Consider the following 25,852-nt stretch of genomic DNA (forward strand, 5'->3'; position numbering starts at 1 on the left):
ACAAAGCGACAGTATATGGGGTTAATGCTTTGATCTAGCCAGTCTATTTGTGTCAGCGCCTTTCAGCATCATCCTTCTGATCGGCTTCAAGTCCTGTCAAGAACGCCAAGGCAGGAAATTGTAGGACATTACACATTATGTGAAGTGGTGACATTTATGGCTGGTGATAAAATGCTGGCAGTGAGCCTGGCTGGGGAAAATCAGGTCAGTGTTAAAAAAGAGATTGTCGATTTGACTCGTACTGAAGCGCTTAACCTTATGTTTGAAAGCTGTGCGTCTTAGTCCCATAGACACTGCAATATTGAGAAATATTGAGCAACAATGATGCAGCTTCGCAAATCTTTTATGTAACACTTGAAACAGTCTGAAGGCCTGTGCCTGACGACCTGAGCTGTCTTCTACAATATTTGATAAGCAGTCCAGAGAGGCACTGCAGAGTAAGGTCACATGGGGTGTTACTGGCAAAAAGTCATAGAAACAAAACTGAAAACAATTTGTTGAAGAAAACTTGGGCCACTTGTTTAACTAAAGGGCGCCCTGGAGTGGCACAACCCCACAAAAAGACAGAAACATGGTGTGATGTATGGATGGTAAACCTTTCATGGGAAAAACGTTGGTCGTACACTGCAAGCTCACGAGAAGTCTACATAGAGGGGGCAACCCCCAAAACAGGAGTGGTTTTACAAGTGAAGGCCACTGACATGTCTTTGAATTCTGCCCTCTGTAGGTCGATCATTTTATTTTCTATTTGTTTGTTCCTAACACATTACTTAGTCTGTATATCAGTATATATATCCAGCATGACGTTTTTTCCTCATTCAGAGTGGATGTTTTCAAAGTTTTCCTTCACTTGCAACCAGGCTGTATTTTGTTAGCGCCATAACTACAAATCTATAATTTGCTTCCGTGCAACCACCATATTTGCTATGGGGCACCCATGTCTTATATGCATGTTTATAGAAGTGGAGGTCTGCCCACAATTAAAATCATCATCTAGGATGTGCTACATCCTGGTTAGATGGACATAGATAGAATTTTATGATTTTCTTATGACCCTGATGGGTTCTCGGTCCAATCTGTAGCACTTCAGCTAAGATGCCACCAGCTGACATCCAGTTCTTTACCTTAAAAAAGCATCACGGGCCATCCAGTGTAATAGAAAAAAGTTTCCTTGATAGCCTTTCTGCATGTGACACTCCTATGAAGTACACTTACTGACTTTACTCACCATGCTGGCAGCATAGGGCCTGCCTGCTTCCCTGAGCCACTCAGCCTAATGGCACTGGAGGGTCTTGTTTATAACAGTCCCGTGCTTTTAGAGGCCATTTCCAGAGATGCGATCTGCTCTTTGCGCCGGGTTGTAAAAAGTGTGAATGGGAGACTAATAAAGGTGCAATTATAGCGATTGTGTGTGTGTATGCGGTGATACTGCCTCTGAGTGGGTCTGTGCATGTGTGCGTCCTGTGGCTGAGGAGGCAGGTTGCCTGGATGCTTTATGAGGATGATAATGGATTGTTTGGCCACAGTGAAGAGGCACATGGGAGAGGATCTGCCTGAGATACCTGTCCATGCAAAAAAACAGACATATAGTAATTGTTCTAATGGCCAAAAGCAAAAATAAGCAACAAACTGAGTGCGCGCTTCACTTCAGCTCTGAAAAATAAATACATTCAGCATTTCTCTGTCTGAAGCCTTCAAAAACAGCTAAATAACACAAGCTCCTCTGTTGTGGCCACTTAAGCTTTATTGGTTTAAGCTTCAGCTGGAAGAACATAAAGTTGAAATGTAGCTTGAGAGAACATGCTATGCATGGCTGAAAACTGCTGCTGTGGGAGGCCAGAAAAAAACAAAAATCCCGTGCCACAAGCAGCGTGCTTTCAACACAAGAATAGATCTCCTGTCACTATTTTAAATCAACAGGCAGGACTCACTGAGCTTGCTGGAAAGGTCTAGAGAGCTGCATTCTAACGTGTACGGGACATGAATTACTGAGACATGGCATATACATTATAAATGAATGCACAAGATGGAGGGTGCAAATATTAAAAGAATCAAACCTTTCTAAAGATGTGAACTTCAGGTTTACCTCATGCTTTCAGAGGAGATTAATAAAAGCTAACGGCCTATATAAGCAAACCACACACACACACACACACACACACACACACACACATACACACACACACACACACACTTTTCTCTTTTTAGCTTATTTTCTGTTTGAGGTTGAATTTAAAATGTAAACTCAACAGTCTGAATTTAAAGTGATGTCTCGTCTCTCAATAACCACTCGTACCATGCTGAAATTCTTACTTGTTTTACTGCAGTGCTTCTTAATGTGGGAGGGGAAATGCTTTGAAAATGAAGAACAGATTAATTTTATTTTTTCCCGCCATTTCATTTAGTACAGTGGCGCTGTTGGTTTAGCTCGCAGATGTGCAGAATCAAAGCCAAATGCTAGCATAGTTCCTAAGAGAACAAAAACAACAGTGTTTAACGATGGAGAGTGGGGTGGATTTTAATTCCATCATTATTTCATCAATCATTTTGGGAGTTTGGAATATTTAAGGCTTTGTTTTTTCAAAGCTGTATGGTACTTGTGACTAAATTGTCTTTTGGCAAGACAAAGTTACTGTATCTGTGGACTCCTTCAAAGTGCACTTTCTGAACTGACCTGATCAAACAATGTTATTTGACATAACAAGACTGAAATTCTAAAGGCTTGCTAACAGCCTCTACAGACTACAGTGGCAAGACTGTGACACTGGAGTATTGGGGGTCTACTTTTCTACTTTTTAGTACAATAGACAGTGAAGTGGTTACACATCGATACCTACCCTGCTGAGCAATAGTTTGTACAGGGACAAACGTTTAGACAAACCTCCACCTGTAACCTGCATCAAACTGCTCGACCCAGGAGTAATATGAGGGCAGCTAGCTTAGCTAGCTTCATGAATAGCTGTTAGCTTAGCTAGCTTCATGAATAGCTGTTAGCTTAGCTAGTTTCATGAATCAGATTTGCTAATTTCTATTTCAGGGGCCGTAGCACTGCAAAGAATGTTAGTTCTTTGTAGAATTTTAGGAGGGTCGTATCTGAAGCTTTATAGCGCTCAAGAATAGCTGTTTAAATTAAATTTGGTTTTAAGGAAAATTGACAAAAATGAAAAAGAGTTTGCTGACTTTTGATAAATGCTTTTAGTTGTTTTTTTGGTTTTATTAGGGTTAGATGAAACTTTAAAGCCTCGGTGTCAAGTACAGAACTGCAGGGAGGTGGAACTGAGGCTAATTAGCTAGGTCAAGTTAAAAAAAAAATACACTTACTGGCATCTCTAAACCTCACTAATTTGCACGTTCTTCCTTTTTTTCTTATCATTCAGGGCTAATCAGGTGTTCACCACCTGATGGCGAAAATGGCAAAAATGTCAACATTTCTCTATTGCAAATATAACTATTCCTAACTTCCTAACTATCACACAAAGTTTTTTGAACATCTAGAATGGCGTGGGGAGCATTAACACTTTAGTCACTGGACATTATACCCGCTTGTCCCCCATATAACATCAAGAACCACTGAAGAAGCTCCAGGGTCATGAAGAACCCCGGAGCTGCTGATGAATGATCTTGCATTTGTTACTACAATGTGCATGAAGATGATATCAGTAATGTTAGTGGGTGGTAGAAGAAAAACACAAGTAGAGATTCTCTAACAAGTATGACTCAGGCAATGATCAAAAGCTCTGATTCCTTCCAAAGCCAAAACCTCACTGGCTGAGCCTGCAAACATCAGGCCCTGGTCAGGGGTGAGATGAGTCCTTCGGATCCAGTGGGTAATGTGGTGGACAGCTCGTCTTTCCCGTTCTTTCTCTTGATCCTTGCTCTTTTGCCGCCATCCTGTTGACCGAAGCCTATAATTTGGAATGTGTATAATGGATAAATTAGCTGTCAACCAATAAATCTGCAGAAAAGGGAGCCACAGAGGTTCATGCGATCTGACCCAGGAACTGTGCGGAGAGAATAGTTTAGCGGCTGTGGGAGGACGGGCTGCAGTGAGTTACGGCTCTGCCGGGCCATAAACAAAACACAGGAAAAGGGGCCTTTGAAGCTAACAAGACCACGCAAGGGTCAAAAACGTACTCAGAGGAATTTAATGTGTCTTTAGTATTCAAAGAGTTGGCCCACATTTCGTATTCATTCAAAGGACAGAAGAGGAAAGGCTGTTAGATGGAAAGCAAAGATACATTTCACATTATAAAGCTCTCATTTGGCCAAAAGCTATAATACAGTGTTTCATTCTAAGTTCTGAATTTTTTCTTAAATGAAGAAATTATATTTCTAGGTTCATTGGCAACCCCTGATAGTAGATGTCACTTCTGAAAGTCAGTCCTGTTTCTGCCGGCCGTCTGTCTAATTAAAGAGAAGATTAGGTGGCACACCGGCTTTAGCAGACAGGGAACTTGCTGCCTTATTGCCCGTCCTGACCTTTTAGCAAAAGTGCAAAGAAATGACTTGAAGACAGAAGCAGGAGCAGCAGGCAGTGATGGTGCCACGGTGCAGCTGTATCAAACCCCGGTGAAGGTTTCTTAGAGTTAATTAAGAACCTTTCAAAATATTCTTCCTTCCCTCTTTGACTCAAACCATACAACTTACTTTTTATCTTTTCCTGTTTCTCTGCGAGTCTCTTGACAGCCCTGTCTTGCTGCTGGATTTTTATATAAGAATCCAGGGTTTTGCAAAATATTGCCTTCCATTCTCGTCAGCCTCTTTGACTTACTGTGTGAGTAAGTTAGTTTTCATTCCAAGCATGTATAATTTATGGCTTTAAGTAATAGCAAGAGGATCTGTCACTCCTAAATCGTTACATATGAACACTTGTTAATATATTTGTTTTTGGTAACACATTGGGTTAGTGTTATCTTTCCACATCCACTCTTCGTGCTGAGAAAGGAGCATATTTCAACCCAAACCACAATGTTTTCCTAAAGCTAACCAAGTAAAGTAAGAATTTGTTGAGGATTTTATACTAAACTAACATAATTTATATGTACAGACTTGGATGAAATTCCTTTGTCTTCACTGATGAATGCCTGGAGTCTGGAACCCATGGACATCCCAAAATGCTCCGTTTTCCATCCCTTGAGATGACCTGCTAAGGCTATAGCCACCTTCAGTTGCTGCTTGTTTATGGGACTTTCTGCATTGATTTTTGTCTTCAGTAGCTGGAAAGCATGCTGTACTGGGTTGAGATCAGGCGTCTGATTTGGTCATTGAAGAAAACCCATTTGTTTGCCTTGAGAAACTCCAGGTTGCTTTTACAGATTGCTTTGAATCAATATCCATCTACACTGTGACGCTGTGGCTGATCTGTTCTGCAGCATTTGGCTGAATCTGAGCAGAGTATAACTCTGTATACATCAGAATTCATCCTTCGATCTGTGTCATCCAGGAACTGCAGCCATACATGACCAGTCCATAATAGTTTATTAACACCATGTTTGACAGATCATGTGTTGGGCCGTGAGTTGTTCCTTTCCTTTTCTACACATTTTCCCATCATTCTGGTACAAGATGACCTTGGTTTCATCCCTCCAAAGTATTTTTTTCATGACTGGATGGATTTGGTTTTCTGGCTAGATCTGATCTTATTTCCTAATCTTGAGTGTAACCAGCAGTTTGCAACTTGTTGCTCTTTTTAAGAAAGTACAACATAGCTGATTTGGCCACTTCTAACATTTTTGCTGTCTCTTTAGTAGGTTTATATTTTATTGTCTTATATTTTCAGTCTCAATACAGAGACAATTCCTTAGGTTTTCGTATGTAAAATAACACAAATTCAACAATTTGAACCAACTCCAGATTTATTATCTGCCCAGTTTGCCACTGAATGATGAGGGAGCTGGTCTCACCTGACCATGGAACTGCTTCTCTGTCAATTATCCAGGTCCCTTTGAGCCTCTAAAAGTGGGGGACTACGATTCTTACTGCAGTGCTTTTCAACAGAGGTGGGTGGATCAATAAAACAAATATAGATAGATAATAAAATATAGATATGCATAGATAGGTTTATACTTTTTGTATGAACTTTTAGACACATTCTTTTGAACAAAACGAACATTTTATGTCACTTTAATGTAAATTTATTTTTTAAAGTCACATAATAAGAGATAAACCAATGATTACACTGGGAATAGATGATGTTTCTTCCAAATTCCCTACAAATGTCATTAGCATGGAGAACAAAAAGTGCATGTGTGTGTGGGAGTGATGGGGCGACTCACCTCACAGCTAGAAAATCCCGGGTTCAAAGAGCAGTTTGTGGGTTTTCTCTGGGTGCTCCAGTTTGTTAGGTTAATTGGTGATTCTAAATTGGCCATCAGTGTGGTTGTGAGCGTAAATGTTTGCCTATTTGCGTTTCCCCCGCAATGGATCGGCAACCTCTCCAGGGCGTCTTATAATTCAGTTTAATGAACTCATTATGAATTAACTTCACGTCTATGTTTGTAGTTAATAAAATGTAGGTGTTACTGCTTTGTGAGCACACATTCTAACATCCGTTCCCATATTTCAGTTCAGTTCCATTCAGTTTTATTCATATAGCGCCAGATCACAACAACACTGACCTCAAAGCCCTTTATATTGTAAAGTAAAGACCCTACACCATTACAGAGAAAACACAAGAATCAGACAGCTCTCTATGGCCAAGCTCTTGGCAACAGTGGGAAGGAAAAACTCCCTTTTAACCAGAGCCAGGCTCGGGGAGGGGGATGCATCTGCTGCCACCAGTTAGGGGTGAGGGGGGCAGGATACACTGTGGAAAAGAGCTCGAAATCAAACTGTCAGGTTCCTGGATGCTGTCTGAGCTCATATCCTGAGGAGGTAAATGACATACATCCTTGTGGATTTTATTATTCTTTTTATGTACCCGATCACTGTCCACCGTATGGAGAGTGATTCATCTCTCCTGACTGTCTCATACTGCATGATTTCACAGCAGATGCGTTGAAGTGATAAAATGCATTTAAAAGCAACACACAAACACATGTCATTCGCAATTCCCCAGCTCACTCAGAAAAATTATGGTTATAGTTTTTACACAGAAAAACATCCACTTCTGTGTGCGTTCTTCTTATTTTTGGCTTCCGGGACCTGTCTAAAAAACTACATATGAGTTAATGGTAAAACAGGTCATTCCGTCAAAGTACATAGTAGCAATAACTAAAAAAGAACCCACATGAAACCATAAATCCACTTTTCTTAATATCTACCAGGGTTAGCGCGGTAATCTTAATGATCAGTCATGCAAGTCAAGGTCAGAACAATCGCTCTCAATACGGATGCCTACTTATTAATTTAAAAGAAAAGCACCAAAAAATTTTGCTGGGCTCCAGTTTCACATCTGCAGTACTTTTGGGGTTTTAGTTTTAAGTTTTATTGTGAAAAATCAAAGTCCCAGAGGGCACGATTCGACAATTGAGCGTTCCCTTTTTTCCACTGATGTTGAGACACAAACATGTGGTTCAGCGATTCTTCCTGTTTATCCAGCAGCTTGTTCTCTTTAATCCAACATGTGCAAACACAGTCTCAGCACATGCTGAACTCGCTGGAGCGATGCCGTGCCTCCGAGGATCGTCACACCGAGCAAAAAGATGGAAAAAGTTGGCCATGTTAATGTAGGTCAAGTACATGGTTTTTGTGTGTGTGTTCTTTTTTGGCAAGACGTGAATGAGATGAATTCTATTGTTATGTGTCAAATCTCATATAGAGGCAGTATCAGTCTGCTTGTAAATATTGGCAAGCTGAGGTGGAGTTTCCAGACTTATCGAGCAGGTATGACCATTTTCGTCTCCATAGTGAGACAGCATTGGGATCGGCAGCGCTCGCAGGAAGCAGAGGAGCCGCCTCCTTATCAGTTAATGGGTAAGTGCACTGGAATGTCGGCCTCTTCTCCACGCTGACATTTAAACTGATGAGTCCCTCAGTCCAAGCCAAACACTGGACTGTCAAACCATGTGGGGAGGGGAAGAGCAACACTTTCATCCCAACGATAATAAAAACACATGGAGGTAGCAAAACAGGTACGTGATCAAATAATCTCCAAGGAGTCTGTGATGCTGGTGGTGGGGCAACCCAGAATTGATGCTATATCTTATAGTTTGCCTTGCATGCCACATTGTTATCTCCTATTAAAAGAGTGTGCACGGAGATTTGTACCCAGACATAAATCACGAGGCTTGGGTTCGGTCAAGTGTAAAGAGCTTGGAGTCATCAATTATACTCTACCAGACACAGAGGGAGAGGCTGAGCTTGCACCCCTCATTATCATAATCATCCCTCATAAGTGATGCAGACTGAAGAATGGAGACGAGAGAGATTCATGAACTATCCAGACTGACTAATAATACAAACTGAAGACAGCACTGCCAGTTCATAAAGGAATTTTAAGTCAGTCTTTTTGTGATAGGCTACAGAAGGGAGGAACATGTACACCGATAAGGCACAGCATTATGACCGCCTGTCTGCCCGCCCCTTTTTGCTGCCAAAACAACCCTGTAGCTGGCCTCCAAGATGATAGCAGTAAATCCTGTAAGTTGTGAGAGGGGCCTCTATGGATTGGACTCATTCGTCCAGCCCATCCCATCCCACAGAGGCTCGACTTGATTGAGATCTGGGGAATATGGAGGCCAAGTCAACACCTCAGGGTGAACTATCCTGCTGAAAGAGGCCACAACCATCAGGGAGTACCAATGGTAAATAGACTTGTTCCTTTATACTGCTTTTCTACTGTTCTCGAGCATTTCATACAAGCTTCATTCGCCCAATCCCTCCAAGCAATTTTTCTATACCTGAAGTCCTCACACACATTGATGCCGCCAATGAATGCATCAGAGAGCAACTTGTAGTTCAGTATCTTGCCCAAGGATAGTTTGGCGCTACTTTGGAGCTGCCAAGAATTGAACCACCAACCTTTGGTCCTTGTCAAACTTGTTCAAATCCTCACGTCTGCACATTTTTCTTGCTTTTAACATGAGATTTGAGGACAAAATGTTCATTTGCTCCCCCATATATTCCCCCACCTCCACCAACAGGGGTCATGATGTAGAGATAATCGGTATCATTAGGTTGTATCAGTATCACCATGATGTGCATGTTTCTGTTAGCTTGACACACTGACTAAGCAGGGTTTGGCAGGACGTACTATGGGGTATATATGAAGTTTTGGAGCTTGACGAATATTTGATCCCCTAACAAAAAGAAGATATTACAACCTTTGTTTGCAGTTTTGAGCACTCTTTTATACATATTTGTTAAATCTCTTGGGACCAGCACAACAAGCTGAATGTTTGCATATCTAAACCCAAATGGAAGAAATTTCTTTAAGTTATTGTTTAGATGAAGTCTCCTCCAGCTGCTTTGACTGTGCCAGAGGTGTCATAGCTTTGGAAGAAACAGTGGCGAAAACACACATACTCAGTATTTTTTCTAAATCATGTAGTCTACGTTCATCAGACAAGACTGTATGTTTATTAGATACTTGCTGCACAAAACAGCTTACAACTGAATAAATATCTACATTTTAACAAAGCGAACAGAGTTCAAATGGCAGGAAAATGGGCTCTAGTATTCACTTTCAGACCCTACACAATAATTAATTGACCTGCTAAAGTAAAAATATCTACATATTGAATGTCCAAACCCTCAAATTGATCAGTCTTTAAATGGACTCATCTGTGAGTAAACACGTTAAATGCATGTTACTCCTGCCCTTGTTGTTGTCGTCTCATTAAAAAACAACGGTGCACTGAACAACTAAGGTGACGACAAAGTGGATCAGCAGAGGGTGAGCTGCTTTTGTCCTCGGTAACGAGGCGCTGAGCTGATAATTGAAGGATCATACGGGACTGAGGCGACAAGGTCTCTGTAACAGATGGTAGGAGTCCGGCGTCAGATAAATAAACCATCAGCCCAGCATGGGGACATCTCCATAAGACAAAGCTTATTGCCAGCATTACAGACAGCGTGAAACGACCCATCAGATCTGAGCTACGAGCTGATGGACCACTTTTCTTTGGCTGAGGAAAAGATAATGGAGGGAAGCCACTGTGAGATATGTAGAAAAGGCTGTCAGTATGTAAATCTTTGTTGTCAACCTTGAGCCCTGTCAGACTTGGACAGCAGGGATCTCTACTGACTGGACTGTTTTATGTTAATGCCAGCCTGTCATGCTGTTGCCCTACTTGGGTTCTGATATGAAACGCAGACACAGCCAAAACACTTTTTGCCTCAGGACTTCTGCTATCATTACTACTGGCTGGCAGATGAATGGATGCTTCTGTGATACCAGTAAGACTTCATCCTAGATTGAAAAAAAAAATGTATTCCAAGAGAGGGAGGGTGCCTTTGATACCACATGCTAAAATCAAAAACGTGTTACTCGAGATATTGAAACGGACTAAGCAGCACAGCAAAGAAATCTATTTAAAGTTGGATTTGAACTGAATGAAATTCAGCAGCGTTGCAGCCTGAGAGATCTGATGGATTATTAAGCTCTCCAGCCTAAATGCACTGCTGTGTGCCGTGAAGTTGAAATGTCTCTGATACTCTTTGTATAAACATCAAAATGCTATCACTATCATCGCTAATATCACAAGGAAAAATGTAAATTACAGTTACTGACTAACAGACGCATTGTTCACAAATCATTAACAACTTTAGTGAAATAGCTACTCAAGCTTTTAGGAGCAGATTTGTAGCAACATCACTCTGTACTGGTGAGAAATTAGGTTGGGCTGAGATGTTTTAAATAAAATAAAAGTCATGTGCTGTTTAAACAAACTATTGTAGCCTTTGTAGGTTACAGTCTCCAAACCAAAAAACTCAACTAAACAAAGAACAAACGTAGTGCTGCCAGTCAGACTTCTAGCCGATGCATGTGTGGTATAAATCTGAAAATCCTACGTGACTTCCTTTAACACGATTTTTGGAAAATGCAACCTCTGACCTCGACGTCACTGAGATTCAAACCTGTCTGAGATTTTTAGTAGACTGATCTATGGTAGGAATTTCAAAATCCTACATCACCTTTTGTTGAGTTATTGTTTTCGCAAACTTTGATCTCCACACCACCAACCTGTCCGCCCGTGTGGTGGGGTAACAACAATACCCCATCAGTAAAAACCTCAAAAACTAAAAAATAAATGAATAAAATTAACAAAACATTTCTTGTCAGAGTGTTTTTGCTATACGTTATTAATTAGTGGACCTTTTAATAAAGAATATCACCAAAACAAAAATTCTTTGCTTCCACAAAGAGAGCTGTGTAGAGAACTGGCTCTACACAGGAAAAAAAGAGGGGGAGACAAAAACGAGCATGAGGACGGGAACATCCAGGCTCTAGTTTGAGAAAAAAGATGCCTCGTTAATTTTTCCAAATGGTAACTTTTTATTGAAAGGCACCTGTAAGAGCCAGAAAGGGAGTAGCACGTACTGTTGTGTGGAAATGTCCCGTTTTCTTTCATGTCTTTGAACAAAAACACTTTCTGTGCATTTTCAAACTTGGTTCAAAAACCTTAATCGACATGAATATTTTGACTGGAGTCTTGCACCATCTACTTTGGTCCAACCTCCCCTTATTGAGTAAAAATACTTAAATGCTAAAATGCCAGAAGGAAATAAACAACATCTCTTATAAATGACAAAATTCTCACAAGTTTTCAAAGCTCGTCATATATAAAACAATAATTTATTATTTCTCTCATTTTACAAGACATCAAATTGGGTGGTTAACTAAAGATTTGCTTAAGCTGTTATTCTGACCAATACATGAAACCCTACCAAAGCAACTACAGTGTGTGCTTGAACAAACAGACATTTCAGTTTCAGCAACGTGAGAAATGTCTTTCTCTAAATATACGTACATACATGGTGATATCACGTTATGATGTTCTCTACATTATGTAACAGACGGTACATCGCTGGTGGCTTTAAACTTTGGGAGATCAGCACCATTCAAGGGAAAGCAAAACAACAAAGTGAATTTGATACAAAAGTTGGATTTTTTTTAATTTACAAAAAGTCCTTTTGAAAAGGTTAAGCGTTTCACCTCGCAGGAAAATATTGTTTTGGTAAAAGCATTACGTACACATTACAGCAAAAATACTGAAGAGATATATAGTACGAACAAAATAATGTAAAATAGTGTAAATGCTGGCTTTTTAATGTATGGCACACTGTCTTTACACACTTTCAAAACCTTCCAAAAAGTCAAATATTGTATTTGTGTTTCAAAAAAATCTTCAAAAAAGCAGGCACAAAGGTAGAAGAGATTATTGAATTATGCTTCCAAAATCTTCCTCATACACGGTCTCCTAATCCAACTCACTCGAGGTCCAACCGTTGTTTCAGGAGCCCTCTTTTCACTGCAGTGGGGAAAATGCTCACACAGAAAAGATGTTTATTTCCTATTTACACGTGTTGCCACCTTGAACGAGGCAGGAATCTGTACCCCAGCTGTTAGAGTCCTATGTACAGACCATTACACTCAAGTCTCTTCTCCTCTAGCAGGCCTGAACAGGACTTAGACCGTAGTCACAGACAGGAGGGAGTTGTACACCCTCGTGCCATCTGGTGACTTGGTACCATGGGTGAGAAGTTCTTGAATGGTCATCCAGTTGTCAAATATTTTCTTATTCCTCTTTTTCATCATCTTTTTGTGGCTGAGTTCGATGATGTTCGGCTCCTTTTTGTCCTCCAGGGTGGCCTGCTCCTTCAGACAGTCGGCTCGGCTCTGCTTCATGAACTCGCGGCGCTGCCTCTGCTCCTTGGCACGCACCGCGTGCTGCTTCCTCTCTTCCTTGCTCCAGTAGCGGCCCATCTTCAGCTCGCTTATGGCGTCGTCATCTGTGGTCATACCGCTGCGCTCCTCGTGAATCCGGAGGGCGCGTTCCCTCAGCAGCTTGTCCCGGACGGGCCTCTTGGTGATGTAACGTGTGCCGTCGCTGCGGATCTTCACCTTCCACTCCATCTTAGGCTCCAGGTCGCTGGGGGTAATGGGATCCCGACACATGCTGACCAGGCTCATCTGGCTCTGAGCGTACTCTACGGCTGACTTCTGCTGGATCAGCTGCATGTAGCTCTGGTAGTGCTGGGCATGGGCGGGGATGTGAGCGTGCTTGTAAGGTGAGTGCGGCTGAGAGAAGCCTCGCCCGCTCTTACTAGACTCTCCGGGCTTTCTCTCTTTGCCCTCTGCCTGCAGTGCTCCATCTGGATCCTTGGATGAGCTTCTGCTCCGGCTCGGGCTGCAAGCTTCCTGCACAGGAGACAGGAGGGGCTTCAGCATCCTGCCGCTGGAGCCCGACGGCCCAGCTTGGTTTTCTGCTACTCTACGGAGCGAATTATCTGGAGACAGTTCCAGAGTCAGAGGGGTGCTGCGGCAGCTCTCACCAGTGTTATAGGCACTGGAGCTGTCCTTGTCAGACTTCTCTGGCAGCTCCGTGATGTCTGACAGCTCGTGGCGGCGAGCATCTATGCTAGTGTTATAGTTGCGGAAGCCGCTGTTGTGCAGCATCCAGGATTCACGGCACTGCTCCCTCAGCTGCTGCATCTTGTGGGCGCGGACGATGTTCAGGCACTCCAGCTCTATGGTGCGCAGCTCTTCATTGAGCATCTCAAGCTCCTTGTCCACACCCTCCTGGTCCTGACCCACCGCTCCACCGCCCTGCCCATAGAGGCCCTGGGCTCCACTGCTCCTCATCTGGCACTTGAGCTCCAGGAGTTCCCTGAAGCGCTCGCACTCGTCAACCGGAATGCCCAGGAAGTCGGCGTCGGCGTAGTCGACCGACATGAACGACTCGCTGCTGAAGGGCAGGTCGGTGCTACCGAGCGTGTCCTGGCTGTAGGTCAGCTTTCTGCAGCTGCCCAGCGTGTTGGAGGCCGTGGTCTGGTCATCGCCGAGGTTCTCCTGCTCAGAGCTCTCGTCGTTTCGCGTGCTCTCGTCCGTGCGGCCGACGCCGCTGTCCTTCTCGTGATGGTTAGAGAGCAGCGTGGCTGTATCTGTGGTGCCCCCATCCTCCTCGTGCTTCTTCTAAACAAAACAAGCAAACAGCCCGCACAGGGGGAAGAAATAAGCGTAACTGTTTCACAACTGTTTTTCACATTTGGACAAATATGTGCAAAACTGTTAATATCACATCTGCTTTAATTATGAGCATTCACTGCACTTTTAGTCACAAATGGACGAATAACAAAGGCTGTGTCGCTGAGCCTGAGGTTCTCCATAACAAAGACAATTTCTGTTAATGGAAAAAAACAGTTGGAAACCGCGGAGCATCTGTTCACCTCGCCAGAACGGGCTCGGCCGACATAATCTATTGATGGACATATGTGTTAGTGGAGATTGATTGTGCGTGCTCACGCTCTTCACGCTGCGCACATGTGCGCGTACCTGCTGCAGCATGCTGGCAGTGAACTGCATGGCCTGATGGTGCTGCTGCTCCAGCATATCCATGTGGAGGTCATCCAGGAAGTCGTTCCTGTCATCATCCATCCAGCCCTCATCCAGCTGAGACGCGGCGGAGAGAAGAGACGCCTCATTAGATGCAAAGTTTTACACACACACACAAAAAAGACCATCTGCTATTCAAAGTCCAAGTGCTGTTTTCAGATTTGAATCAATTTGATGTGAAATCACATTTGGTTCCAAACTAAAACCTTTATTGAGTTGACACCAATAACAGTTTGTGAAATTACCTGGATCTCTGGCCTGGCCACCAGCAGGGAGATGTTCTGGTTGCTCTCACTGGTTAGCAGTGCCACGGCATCCTCTCGATTTTGGATCTCAACACCGTTGATCTTATTGACACAGAAAGAGCCATTTAAATAAAAAAAAGCTGTTTTTGTTCACTGTCATGATATGAGATCACAGAAACATGCACACACACACACGAAATCATACCTGTATGATTTTGTCACCTTCTCTAATTCTGCCATCTTTTGCTGCAATGCTGTTTGGATCAATCTAAAGAGAGCACACATTACATTTGTGAGTTAAAGTGAGCGTTATTGACGCCGACAGGCAAAGAAATCGCTGTCCGCCTGCGCCACATACCTCACTAATGTAGATCCCAGCCTCATCCTCATCGTCAGTCCTGTAACAGATAGTCAGGCCGAGCTTGTCTTGAATGTTGTCTCTGTACAAATCCACCTCCTGGAAGGACACATGCACAGATTAATAACCTACATAGCTGGAATTATTTTGGCCCATAGAGCAGAGAAACACTGTATTTATACGTCTGTGTCCCAGGACTATCTAAATGGGATCAAAACTGGGACACCAGAGAAGGAGTGATCCATCAATCTCTGTAATGAATCTTTCAGCTGGAGGCAGCAAGGCCACAGGCTCCTGACAAAGCCCTCTGACAGAATGAGAGATGATGCAGTGGACTGCATTTGCTGAGAGTGCCATTTTTCACTTGTCAACACGTGTAATCTCACAGATACAGATAAAGATATGAGCAGCGCTCGTTTTTGGGGGCAGAGGGCAGATTCTGAAAGGGGTTAGCACTCTAAAAAACTCGCAGCTAAAAAATGGAGACCATCTTTGAGGAAAAACCTCTGGAAAACACCAAGAATTAGATGACTATTCTTATTCAGTAAATATGATGCTATAGTGAGGTATGGTAAGCAGGGGTGATCCTCGTGAATGGCTGAAACCGACACTAGAAGTTTAGATTGTTGCTTCTAGCTGTTTGTAGCAGTCTTTCTTCTGGATTTATTAAATACCTGCAGCTTCTGCAGAGGTTTCTTCCTGTTTAAAGGGAGTTTTTCCTTCCCAATGTTGCCAAGCGCAACATAGTGGGTCGTATGACTGTTGGGGTCTTCATCTTACGATACAAAGTGCTTCGAGGTGACTGTTGCTGTGATTTAGTGCTAAATAAAACTGAACTGAATCACAGGGATACCTATAGGATTCATTAATTTGGATTATATTATACAGGATTCATAACACTGACTGTGTGAATCTATTATTTTAACTAGCAAAAAAACAACTAAACAAAACAATAAATATGATTTGGGAAGAAAAGTAAAGTAAACAAAAAAGCTTCTGGTATTAATATAAACAAATTAGCGGTCAACCTGTCGGATTTGATTTAATCGCTAATTTGCTGTTGTGTGAATTTAAACATTATGAAGCAGAGTCATTCTTCAAGAGCACCTCCACAGATATTATTAATATCAGGCAGGTGGTCCCTGAGGTTTAATAAGAGGGGGAGCGAGGGTTGGCAGAGGTCAACGAAGGTGCACGATGGAGGTTTGATCGTGGCCTCTTCCAGCCTCTGTTAGCATCGTCAGATTCATCACCGCAGCCCTATTATCTTGTGCCATCTAATTATCCGCTGGGCCTCATCTCCACTGCGTAGGAGCAGAGGAAGACTTATTAGGCCCTGTCACTAATAAGTAATGATGTCACCGTTGTGCATCTGCTGGAACAAACCAGCAACTCGATTCCTGTCTGGCATGCATCTCGGTGTCTCCGCATAGGGAGACTGCTCCATCAATAAGTGCAATATATCAGGGCTTGGGGTCGCTAACAAGGCCATTGGAGCGGAGACGCCGAGACGACCTCAGGTCTGCTTATGGAGCAATAATGCACTTCTGCCCAAAAGTAGAGCTTCATTGAGTGGACGACTAAGAACGGAGATGGTGTTTTTACCTCATATTCCAGCTCCTCCCGCTCTATGTCCTGCTGTATACCCTCAAGGAAATCAGGGTCAAAGTACACGTGCCCAGGAGGATGCCTGAGGAAAGGAAAAAAAGAGAATACGATAAATTGGAAAAGAGTGGAAGTCAAATTGAACACACACATTAGGAAAGGAAACAAGAAGTAGTGACGCGTTTGTCAATCTGGATTTAATTTTGCCCCAGAGTTGGAAAATTAAATGGAGAAGTAGTGGGAAAGTAATAAGAATTCAATGAAGAAATCACTCTTGAATCAGATTCATTGAAACTGCAGCCTGAAGCTAATCACAAATTAACGCCGTGTTATTAATTTGTCTCGGAAATCAATTAAATCGCTATTATTCATTAAAGGGCGACTCCTGCTGCCACAGAGTGGAAAGTATAGCCAGGCTCCAGGGCTCACACACACACACGGAGTCAGAAACAAAAGATGCATTTTGAGAATGTGCAAATGAGCACGGCCATCATTTTAATGTGGCTGCGTGCCCCGGAGGAGCTGTTATCTCCCGTGAGTGACAGGGACATTTTCCCTTCAAACTTCCACACTGGTGTTACACGATCGCAGCGGTGCATTCTGCAGAGCAAGATAAGCTCTTTCAATTAGCATTTGAGGTAAAACGTTGGACGGTGACCAAAACTGGCATGACCTTTCCAACACTGCCGAGTTCTAACAACAAAGATTTCGACACTCTTCTCCATTTGGCAAAAGGAATTTCTGAACAAGCAAGTTGTGAAAAAGGCGTGAGGGGTCTTTAGCAACTGAGGGTGAGTGTGCTTAACTGCAGCTGGCCTTGCTTTAAACTAAGGAAACAGGAGAAGCTTAAGAAGCTTTTAAGAAGATGAAGAAACGTGGTCCAGAAAGGCTGGCGACACATAAAGGCTTATGAGACCCTTTCAAATGTGTCCTTTTTTAAAACCACTGGTAGACGGTTTAATTAACCACCTCAAATTTGAGATTAGTTTAATGTGTAACTTGAACACTTTGAATCGGTGACAGGGGAAGAGATTGTTAGCAACACAGTTTCATTGACATGTACAGTTATTTAATGTTCAAATGTGTGTCCCACACATAATTTACAGAATAAACTGCCTTCTCTATATTTAAAACAAGAGTTCTCTGACTACTCTTGAAATAGTCTGCCTCCAGTTGTTCTTGTGCCGTTCTGTGCTCACTAACTTGCAAGGTTGAACTCCTTGAGTAAAAAAAAAAAAAACGAGCTGGTACTTACTCCTCTGGAAGCAGATACTCCTCCAGCTCTGAGATTGGGGGTGAAGAGGGGGGCAGATTGGTGAGGGCCATGATGTGCTGGAGGGTGATGTCCGTCTGGGTGCTGATGTCTGTGACTTCGGTGTCAACGGCAGGGTTGGCCACTTTGGGGTAAGGGGCCCGACGCAGAACCTGGACCACGATGGGCTCCTTGGCGGTGCGGAAGGCCTCCACCGCCTGGTCGTGTGTGGCCTTTGAGAGGTCCTTTCCATTGACCTGGAAGGAGGAAGGAGACACCAAGGTCAATAACCATGATAATAATGGAGAAGGTTATTTTTCTATTTGGTGCCGAGCTCTCTCTGTGAAGCTCACGTCACACTATGCCCACACAAAATCAGAAGCAATGTTCTGTTTGAGAAATGACTCATTACCGCCTTCAGCTTGTTTTACAGGGTCACAGTTGGACCACGCAGAGTAAGACCTTAATTAGGAAGAGTCTCTCTTTAATTAATCGAGGTTATTATCCGCGGCTGCATGAAGAAGCCCTTGTTTAGCTAAGTAATTTCTTAGCAGAGGATAAATTTGACCTCCCGTCAGAGACAGTGGAGTGGGTGCCAGGCGCTAACCTGAGAAGATTAATTTGAGCAAAAAAGCTGCAGCGAGTCGCGAAGAAGAGGCTAATTAAGTGTGGCTGAGCCACTTAAAGTGTCTGAGTGCTGATGAGAGATGAGCACAGACCCTCAAAAGAACATGTCACCAGACCCAGTGTGACTTGCACGCAGATCTACGCTGTCCAAGAAGGTCACGGCTGGGTGTACAAATTAGATCTGTGGTTTATCGCTATAGGCTAAATCTTACAGGAAATTTACTGGAGGATCGACACTGGGAGCGAATCCAAAACAAGCGGCGGCTCGCTAAACTTTATTAACAGCTGAGGTTTCTTGCATGTAATCCGCAGCCTGGGTCAGTACACTTTATCAGGGTTTACACACAGCTGCCGTTCCGCTCTCAATCACCACGTCATGTGGAATTTTTTGGTCTGTGATTCCCGGATGTGTTGAGAGCTTTGATAGAATCTGAGCCTGAGGGTCTTCTCATTTCACAGGTCTCCTCCTCCTGCTTCTCTGCTGCGTTTGCACACACACGCACACACATGCTCATTTCTACCTAGAATGAAGGTACTTTCTCACATCAGTATCTAGTTTGCAGGTCATTAGGCATGTCATGAATCTCCAGCATCCCTTCTTCACTCTTCTTCACATCTGACACACGTGCAAGTCCCCGTCTGAGGATTAATTTTCTGATAAACATGTAGGTGGTTGCTGTGCCTGCCCCCAGCTATAGTAGTCTCATTCCAATTCATAGCACAGTTTGCAGACTTAACTGTAGTCCGACACATCAGAAGTAGCAGCAATATTAAAACACCTCCAGGGGGATAACGGTGGTATATACACACAACCCGACTTTGACCCACAGAACGTGAAAAGTGAAGGTATATTTTTATAAAAGGAGGACGTATACCAAAAAGCGCTAGGTGCTGAAAGAGAAAGGCTGGAAAACGGAGGAAACGCTGTGGGGAGAGGCCATGTGCCTGCTAATAACCAGAGCAGATTAATGCTAATCCTGGGTTTGCAGGATAATTGGATCATCACAGTGGACTTTAAACTTTTTCTACATTAAAACTTGGCCAAAAAAAAAATTAATAGCTAATTTGGGTTTGCTCAGAATAATTCAACAGTGAGAAAAGTTTTATCATAACAGAAAATGCTAATGTAAGAAATTCAATCAGTCCAGACCTGATGTCTGGACTGATCTTTGTTTCCCACAGCAGGCCACGATGTTGCACATCAGCTGAGGAAAACAAGCGCCTTTGTGCCTTCTCCCCTCTGCACGCAGGCTCCAGCAGTTAAACCTGGTTGCCAGGAATCCCGAGCCTACTTGAAGGCAGTGAACCAGAGACAAAGCCTTTAGTCCCCTTCTTGTTGTGCCTACAGCATTCTGCCTCAGTGCTCTCAATGGGGGGGGGGGGGGGGGGGGGGGGGGCAGAGTGTCCTCCCAACTGTGGAGGGGGTCCCACAGCCTCCATTCACTAGGCTCACCTCTGACACGGAGCGACCCTTTGCGGCACACTGGGAAAAAACCCACAACACTCTCCCGACACAATACACAATGCCTCGGCACCGCTGAGACCCCCAAACTGCGCCGTGTCAAGCCCCAACTCAGCCGCAGTTCAGAGCGCACAACTCCGTTTACACGCACAGCCAAACAAGCCAGACTTTAACAGGTTTAGCAGCTGCTCAGCTGCAACTGAAGGCCAAGTTCGCCTTGAGATGTGTTCTTCACGCTGACACCACGATGACTGACATGCAGAAATTACTCCGTCATCCTCCGGCGCATCCTCTGAGAGGCCTGGCTTAAATCCGTTTTAATGACAAGAGGGCGGCAAAGCCCCACTTAAAGGAATACTAATTAGTTTGAAATCAAACGACCGTTGCAGTGGTGGAATTTACACAGCTGTGGCTTTGTTATTCACCGATTTTCCTTCAATAAATGATCACATCTGAAGCAAAAGCAGAGCGGACGACCTGTATCACAGGACTTTCGTGCTCCGGAGCGCTCTTCCTCGGTGCTTCGTGTGGTAGCTGTGTCAGTCTTCAGCCTGCTGGGTAATAATAAGGGGCAGCAGGTGTGAGCCATCGAGCTCAGATGCTCTGGAAGGCAAATCAGGCTGGATTGAGATGTTGATGTGGGACTCTCTGTGTATTGTCTCTTCAGTGATTGGCAACCTGCTGCCAGAAATGCTTATCTGCCAGGCAGTGGGCTTCATCTCTTTGATTATTATATTCATATTACACTGCATGGAGCGAGGCGGCCTCTGTTTTCCATTTCTATTTAGTTTTTATTTAATCAGATATCCTCAGTGAAATCGAGCTTCTTTAAATACGAGAATGATTATGATGAAAAACAAGGGAAATAACTGTAATCAAGGATAATAAATGTAATAGACAGGACGGTTCTCTAAGCTCTGCTGTAACTCAAGCTTTTAGTTCATGCTTGCCACATGTGTACTGCACCACATCATCGCTCATAAGGTGAAATGGGTTATCTGCTAATTGAACGGTGGGTGCTTCTGCAGTCTAAGTGTTGCCGGGTAAGATACTAAACTCCAAACTTTCCCATATGCATCCATCAGTGAGGGGTGTGTGTGTGGGCTTAAAGACACAGAGTAAAAAGTGGCTTTATGAATTTTTGCTGTGGTGGAAAAAACATAAAGGGCACTCCACCGCAAATTATAGTCGTAGTTTTGAATCGGACACTGTTATCACTCATAATTTCAACTCGCCAATCATGTTGATGTGATGTCATAGCTCTGCAATTCAGGGAAAAGGCTGGAAAAATACTAAATGCTTGCTTGTCAGCGTTGCCTTCAGGGGTTTTCGCTTTAGGGGAGTCAGCTCAGGGAGTTTAAAGAGTGTCAAAGTTTGCATAAGGAAGAGGGCAAGGTGGATAAATATGTCAATAATAATATTAATGAGCAGCTTGCTCTAAGTGGCTGGTTGCAATGACATAAATACTGATGTTGTAGGAATGACACCAGTAGTGATGCTTTTTTTCCCCCTTCCTGCAGGCTCACATTACATTCAGCCGATTTGAGTTTGTATGTGGGAGGAGGAAATTGATATTATTATTATTTTTATTGCACAAAAGAACAGGAGTGTGATGCTAACTGCAACCTGCATCCAAGATAGAAACAACCGCATTAAGATGCTAACACGACTTTGGCTCTTTGCAAGCTTCTGCACAAACAGCATGCTAACACTTTGTTACTTTTAATAAAAGTAACAATAAATGTATAATACATTACTTTTTTTTGAATAATAATCCCAACACTGGACACCAGCATGGCAAAGTCTACTGCAGCTAATGATAAATGGAAACGCTATGCTAACAGTATGCTAACAGGAGCATTTTGAATCAGCTAAAATGAGACTAAACCAGCCCGATACACTACAATGCCAGTAAGACAGCCCCCCCTCCCACCAGTTCTAATCATCATCATACAGGAAAGGTTTTGCAGGATATTAAGTGAATGTAGCATTAGTCTTTGATATGGCTATTGAATCACCACATAATCCTTTAATAAAGAGGACAGCCAGTGTTTCTGTTCCTCGGGGAGATGCGGCGAGGTGAGCAGAGTGGAAACTCTGCCAGACACACGGTGCCTTTGACAGTGTGGCAGAGGAAACCCTGGGAACTTCACTCTATAGTCGAGCATTTTCAAGCAGTTTGAAAGCCGGAGCACTCGTCTTTCTGGTTGGGTACACTTCTTAGACAAATTCTTCCAAATCTCTATTTCCCAACAGAAAGGAGCGCTGACATTATAGAGAGCATGAAGGCTTATATTCAGTGGGGCCTATGCTACGTTTGAGTGGCAGCCTGAATGTAGGTCATTCTACTCATAAAGCACAGCTAATCCCTCTTTTATTTCACTTTAAAGCATCTTCATAATAATAATAATAATAATAATAAATTTTATTTATGAGCGCCTTTCAAGTCACCCAAGGACACTTTACAATAGAATAAAACACTTAGTAAAACAATGGCAGAATAAGAACAATAAAATAAAGCACAAGATAAAATGAACAGGGATAGCTCAGTAGGTAAAGTGGTCGCCCCATGATCGGAAGGTCGGCGGTTCGAATCCACTTAACGGCTACCCTGAGGTACCCCTGAGCAAGGTACCGTCCCTACACACTGCTCCCCGGGCGCCTGCTTAGTGGGCTGCCCACTGCTTCACTGAGTGAATGGGTCAAATGCAGAGAAAAACAAGTAATTTCCCCATGGGGATCAATAAAGTATCCATTATTATTATTATTATTATTATTATTGAGCTTTAGAAAATTAGGGGTAAACCAGGATTTTAACTCGGATAGACATTCTGTAAGGGAAGAAGGTGGGAGGGAGGAATCAGGTTTTCAAGAGAGATATAACTGGGTGTCATCAGCAAAACAGTGAAACTGAAGATCAAATTTGCGGAAGATGGTACCTAGAGGGAGGATGTATATTATAAAGAGAAGAGGGCCTAAAACTGAACCTTGGGGTACACCAGAGGTGACGGGGAATAGGCGAGAGCGGAATGATCTTAGTTGAATAAACTGGGAACGGTCGAGGAGATATGATTGAAACCAGGCGAGGGGTGTGTCAGAGATGCCGAGAGAGGAAAGTCTGCTTAGAAGGACAGAGTGAGAAATGGTGTCAAAGGCAGAGCTCAGATCTAAAAGGACGAGAATGGTGAGAAGACCAGAGTCAGCTCCGATTAAGAGATCGTTAGTGACTTTAAGTAGAGCAGTTTCGGTACTGTGACATGAGCGAAAACCAGATTGAAATCTCTCGTAGATGTTATTATTAACCAGGTGTAAATGAAGTTGAGCTGCAACCACTTTTTCGAGTATCTTAGAAATGAAGGGTAGATTGGAAATCGGACGGAGGTTGTTAAAGTTGTTAGGATCTAAAGAAGGTTTTTTCAGTATAGGAGTGACTAGAGCAGTCTTCAATAAGGAAGGAACGATACCGGTGGTGAGAGAAGAGTGAATGATAGCACAGATGAGTGGGAGTAAAGAAGAGAGACGGGATTTCACAAGCCCCGTGGGCATGGGGTCAAGATGACATGTGGCAGGCTTTGATTTACATATTAACTCGGAAATATCAGATAAATCAGGAAGATGAAAAGTGGAAAACGGCTCAAAAAGGAGAAAAGGTTCTGGAGAGGGCGTAGACACAACATTCGATCTGAGTTGCTGGTGGATGTTATCGATTTTCGTAGTCCAGAACAGCATCAAGGAGTTGCATGTTTCAGAGGAATAGAAGTGCGGTGGTAAAGCGTTGGGGGGTTGAATTAGTTTGTTGAAAACTGAAAACAGAGTCCTAGCATTACCCTCACAAGAACTGATAATACCAGAGTAGAAGCTTTGTTTGGCCTTGTTAATGGAGTTTTTATACTGAAGTACATGGTATTTATAGATTTCTGAATCAACAGTTAAACCAGATTTCTTATATTTACGCTCTAGCTGCCGAGCTTTGGCCTTCAGAGCTCGGAGGTCAGAGGTAAACCAGGGAGCAGAGCGAGTGAAGGAAACAGAGTGGGTTTTTACAGGAGCCAGAGAATCAAGGACAGTGCGTAGACAATCATTATAATATAACAACAAATCATCAGGAGTAGAATAGAAGTCCGGAATCTGAACATTGTCCAAACTGGTAGTGAGAATGTCCATATCAATGTTCTTGATGTTGCGGAACGAGATGAGACGGGTTGGCTTGGTAGAAGAGCAGCAGAGAGTGAGGTTAAATGAAAGGAGGAAGTGGTCAGTTATGGGGATTTCAGTAGCAGAAAGATTCAAGGGAGTAAGACCAGAACAGCAGACCAAGTCCAGGGTGTGTCCTTTAGAGTGAGTGGGGAAGTCGATAAATTGTTTAAATTCAGAGCCTTCGAGAGAGGAGGAAAAGTCTCTGGTGAGCAGAAGGTCATTATTGTCCATGTGAATGTTGAAATCTCCCACCAAGATCACATTTGGGGAGAGAGATGAAAGATGGGTTAGTAGATTAGCAAAGTCACTGAGGAAGACAGGGTTAGGTTTGGGGGGGGCGGTATACAGTAGCTATGATAGTGGGAATGGGTCCAGTCAGCTCACATGCAAGGACATGCAAGGACCTCTTCATGAGAGGAAAAACCTAAAAACTGAGAAGCAATTGATGATTTTTGTGCACACTTAGTGTTTTTGTTTTTTTAAAGTCTTTAAAAATCTGCATTTTGTTTTTTAACTGACCAGGCAGGAAACTCTCCACAGCAGGAGGCTTAGAAACACAGCAGTCTTTATTTACAGCAGCCTGTGAGCTTACAGAGGATTACAGAACAAACAGCTAAAAACTTAATGCTGGCTGAAAGAGATACTGCTGTTTACTTTCACCTAATCTGATTGAAGCATGGGACATTGACTTCTTAACTGATCAGCTGTGGATAAAACAGATTACTTCAGTACGCTTTCTGCTCCCCATCTCAGGCCTAATGAGCCCAAATGAAGGTGTGATGTGTGTCTGATGGAGATGCTGAACTTCACCGCACTCCATTTGTCTTCTGCTTTCAATCTCTTTATAATAAATTCTTTTCAAATAGACTATTAGACATAATTTTTTAAATAGCTTTTGCACGCCTGTATCTCCCACTGTGTGCTTGTGTAGCCCGGCCTGCCTGAGCAGAGTGTGGGGAACATCGCTCTCTGCCCCTCAGCACATGTATGAAATTAGAGGTATAAGACAAAGTGAAGGGTCAGGTTCACGGGGCTGCTCATATCAGCAGTCAGGTTGAAACCTAAGGATTGTGCCATGTTTCATTTACGCACTTATCTCACACCAGTGCCTCAGGCGCCCCCTAACTGTCCAGCTACACAGATGTCGACCCACACTATAAACACACACTTACCCCATCACAGCTCTTTGCCAGGGCCAAGTCTATTTGTCCATGGCAGCAAAGACATTTTTGCTCTTAGGGGAGAGGAGGGGGTGGGGGACAGAAAAGTAAATACGAAAAGCCACAATCTGCGTCGAGATAGGACATACTGGAGCCATCCACGGCCATAACTACATTATACTAGGACACTAAATCAGAAAAAGAGCTCTTAGTCAACGTCATGCTGGGAGAGGCCAGATAATGAAAAACACCCAGAAATCAAACATCTGCTTCCAAGGTCCTGGTGCTGGATACCAAGACACCTCCAGAGGATCTGCGTGACCCTGAGGGGATCAGAGCTGTTTTGGCTAACAGCATTAAGTGGGTATTAAGTGGGCAACAGTATTAACTGTTGTGGCTGAGTGCTGTATATAAGTACATGAATAAAGCTCTGCTTACAAGGTTCATGA

The 25,852-nt window shown here is 43.2% G+C and overlaps 1 protein-coding gene across 3 annotated transcripts in view; it reads right to left on the reverse strand.

Moving 5' to 3' along the window:
• Nucleotides 1-11,705: 11,705 nt before the first annotated feature.
• The window catches only part of pdzrn3b (PDZ domain containing RING finger 3b), a 98,746-nt gene continuing 84,599 nt past the window's right edge, over nt 11,706-25,852 (reverse strand). For all 3 annotated transcript variants that reach the window (XM_026168917.1, XM_026168916.1, XM_026168918.1), the window contains 7 exons: nt 17,961-18,214; nt 16,706-16,790; nt 15,101-15,199; nt 14,948-15,010; nt 14,743-14,844; nt 14,438-14,554; nt 11,706-14,077 (listed from right to left, as the gene is read on the reverse strand). In XM_026168917.1, the coding sequence (XP_026024702.1) occupies nt 12,572-14,077; nt 14,438-14,554; nt 14,743-14,844; nt 14,948-15,010; nt 15,101-15,199; nt 16,706-16,790; nt 17,961-18,214 (2,226 nt within the window). In that variant the 3' untranslated portion in view covers nt 11,706-12,571. The remainder of the gene's footprint in view (nt 14,078-14,437; nt 14,555-14,742; nt 14,845-14,947; nt 15,011-15,100; nt 15,200-16,705; nt 16,791-17,960; nt 18,215-25,852) is intronic.

This window comes from Astatotilapia calliptera, chromosome 5 (genome assembly GCF_900246225.1).
Source record: "Astatotilapia calliptera chromosome 5, fAstCal1.2, whole genome shotgun sequence".
Lineage (NCBI taxonomy): Eukaryota > Metazoa > Chordata > Actinopteri > Cichliformes > Cichlidae > Astatotilapia > Astatotilapia calliptera.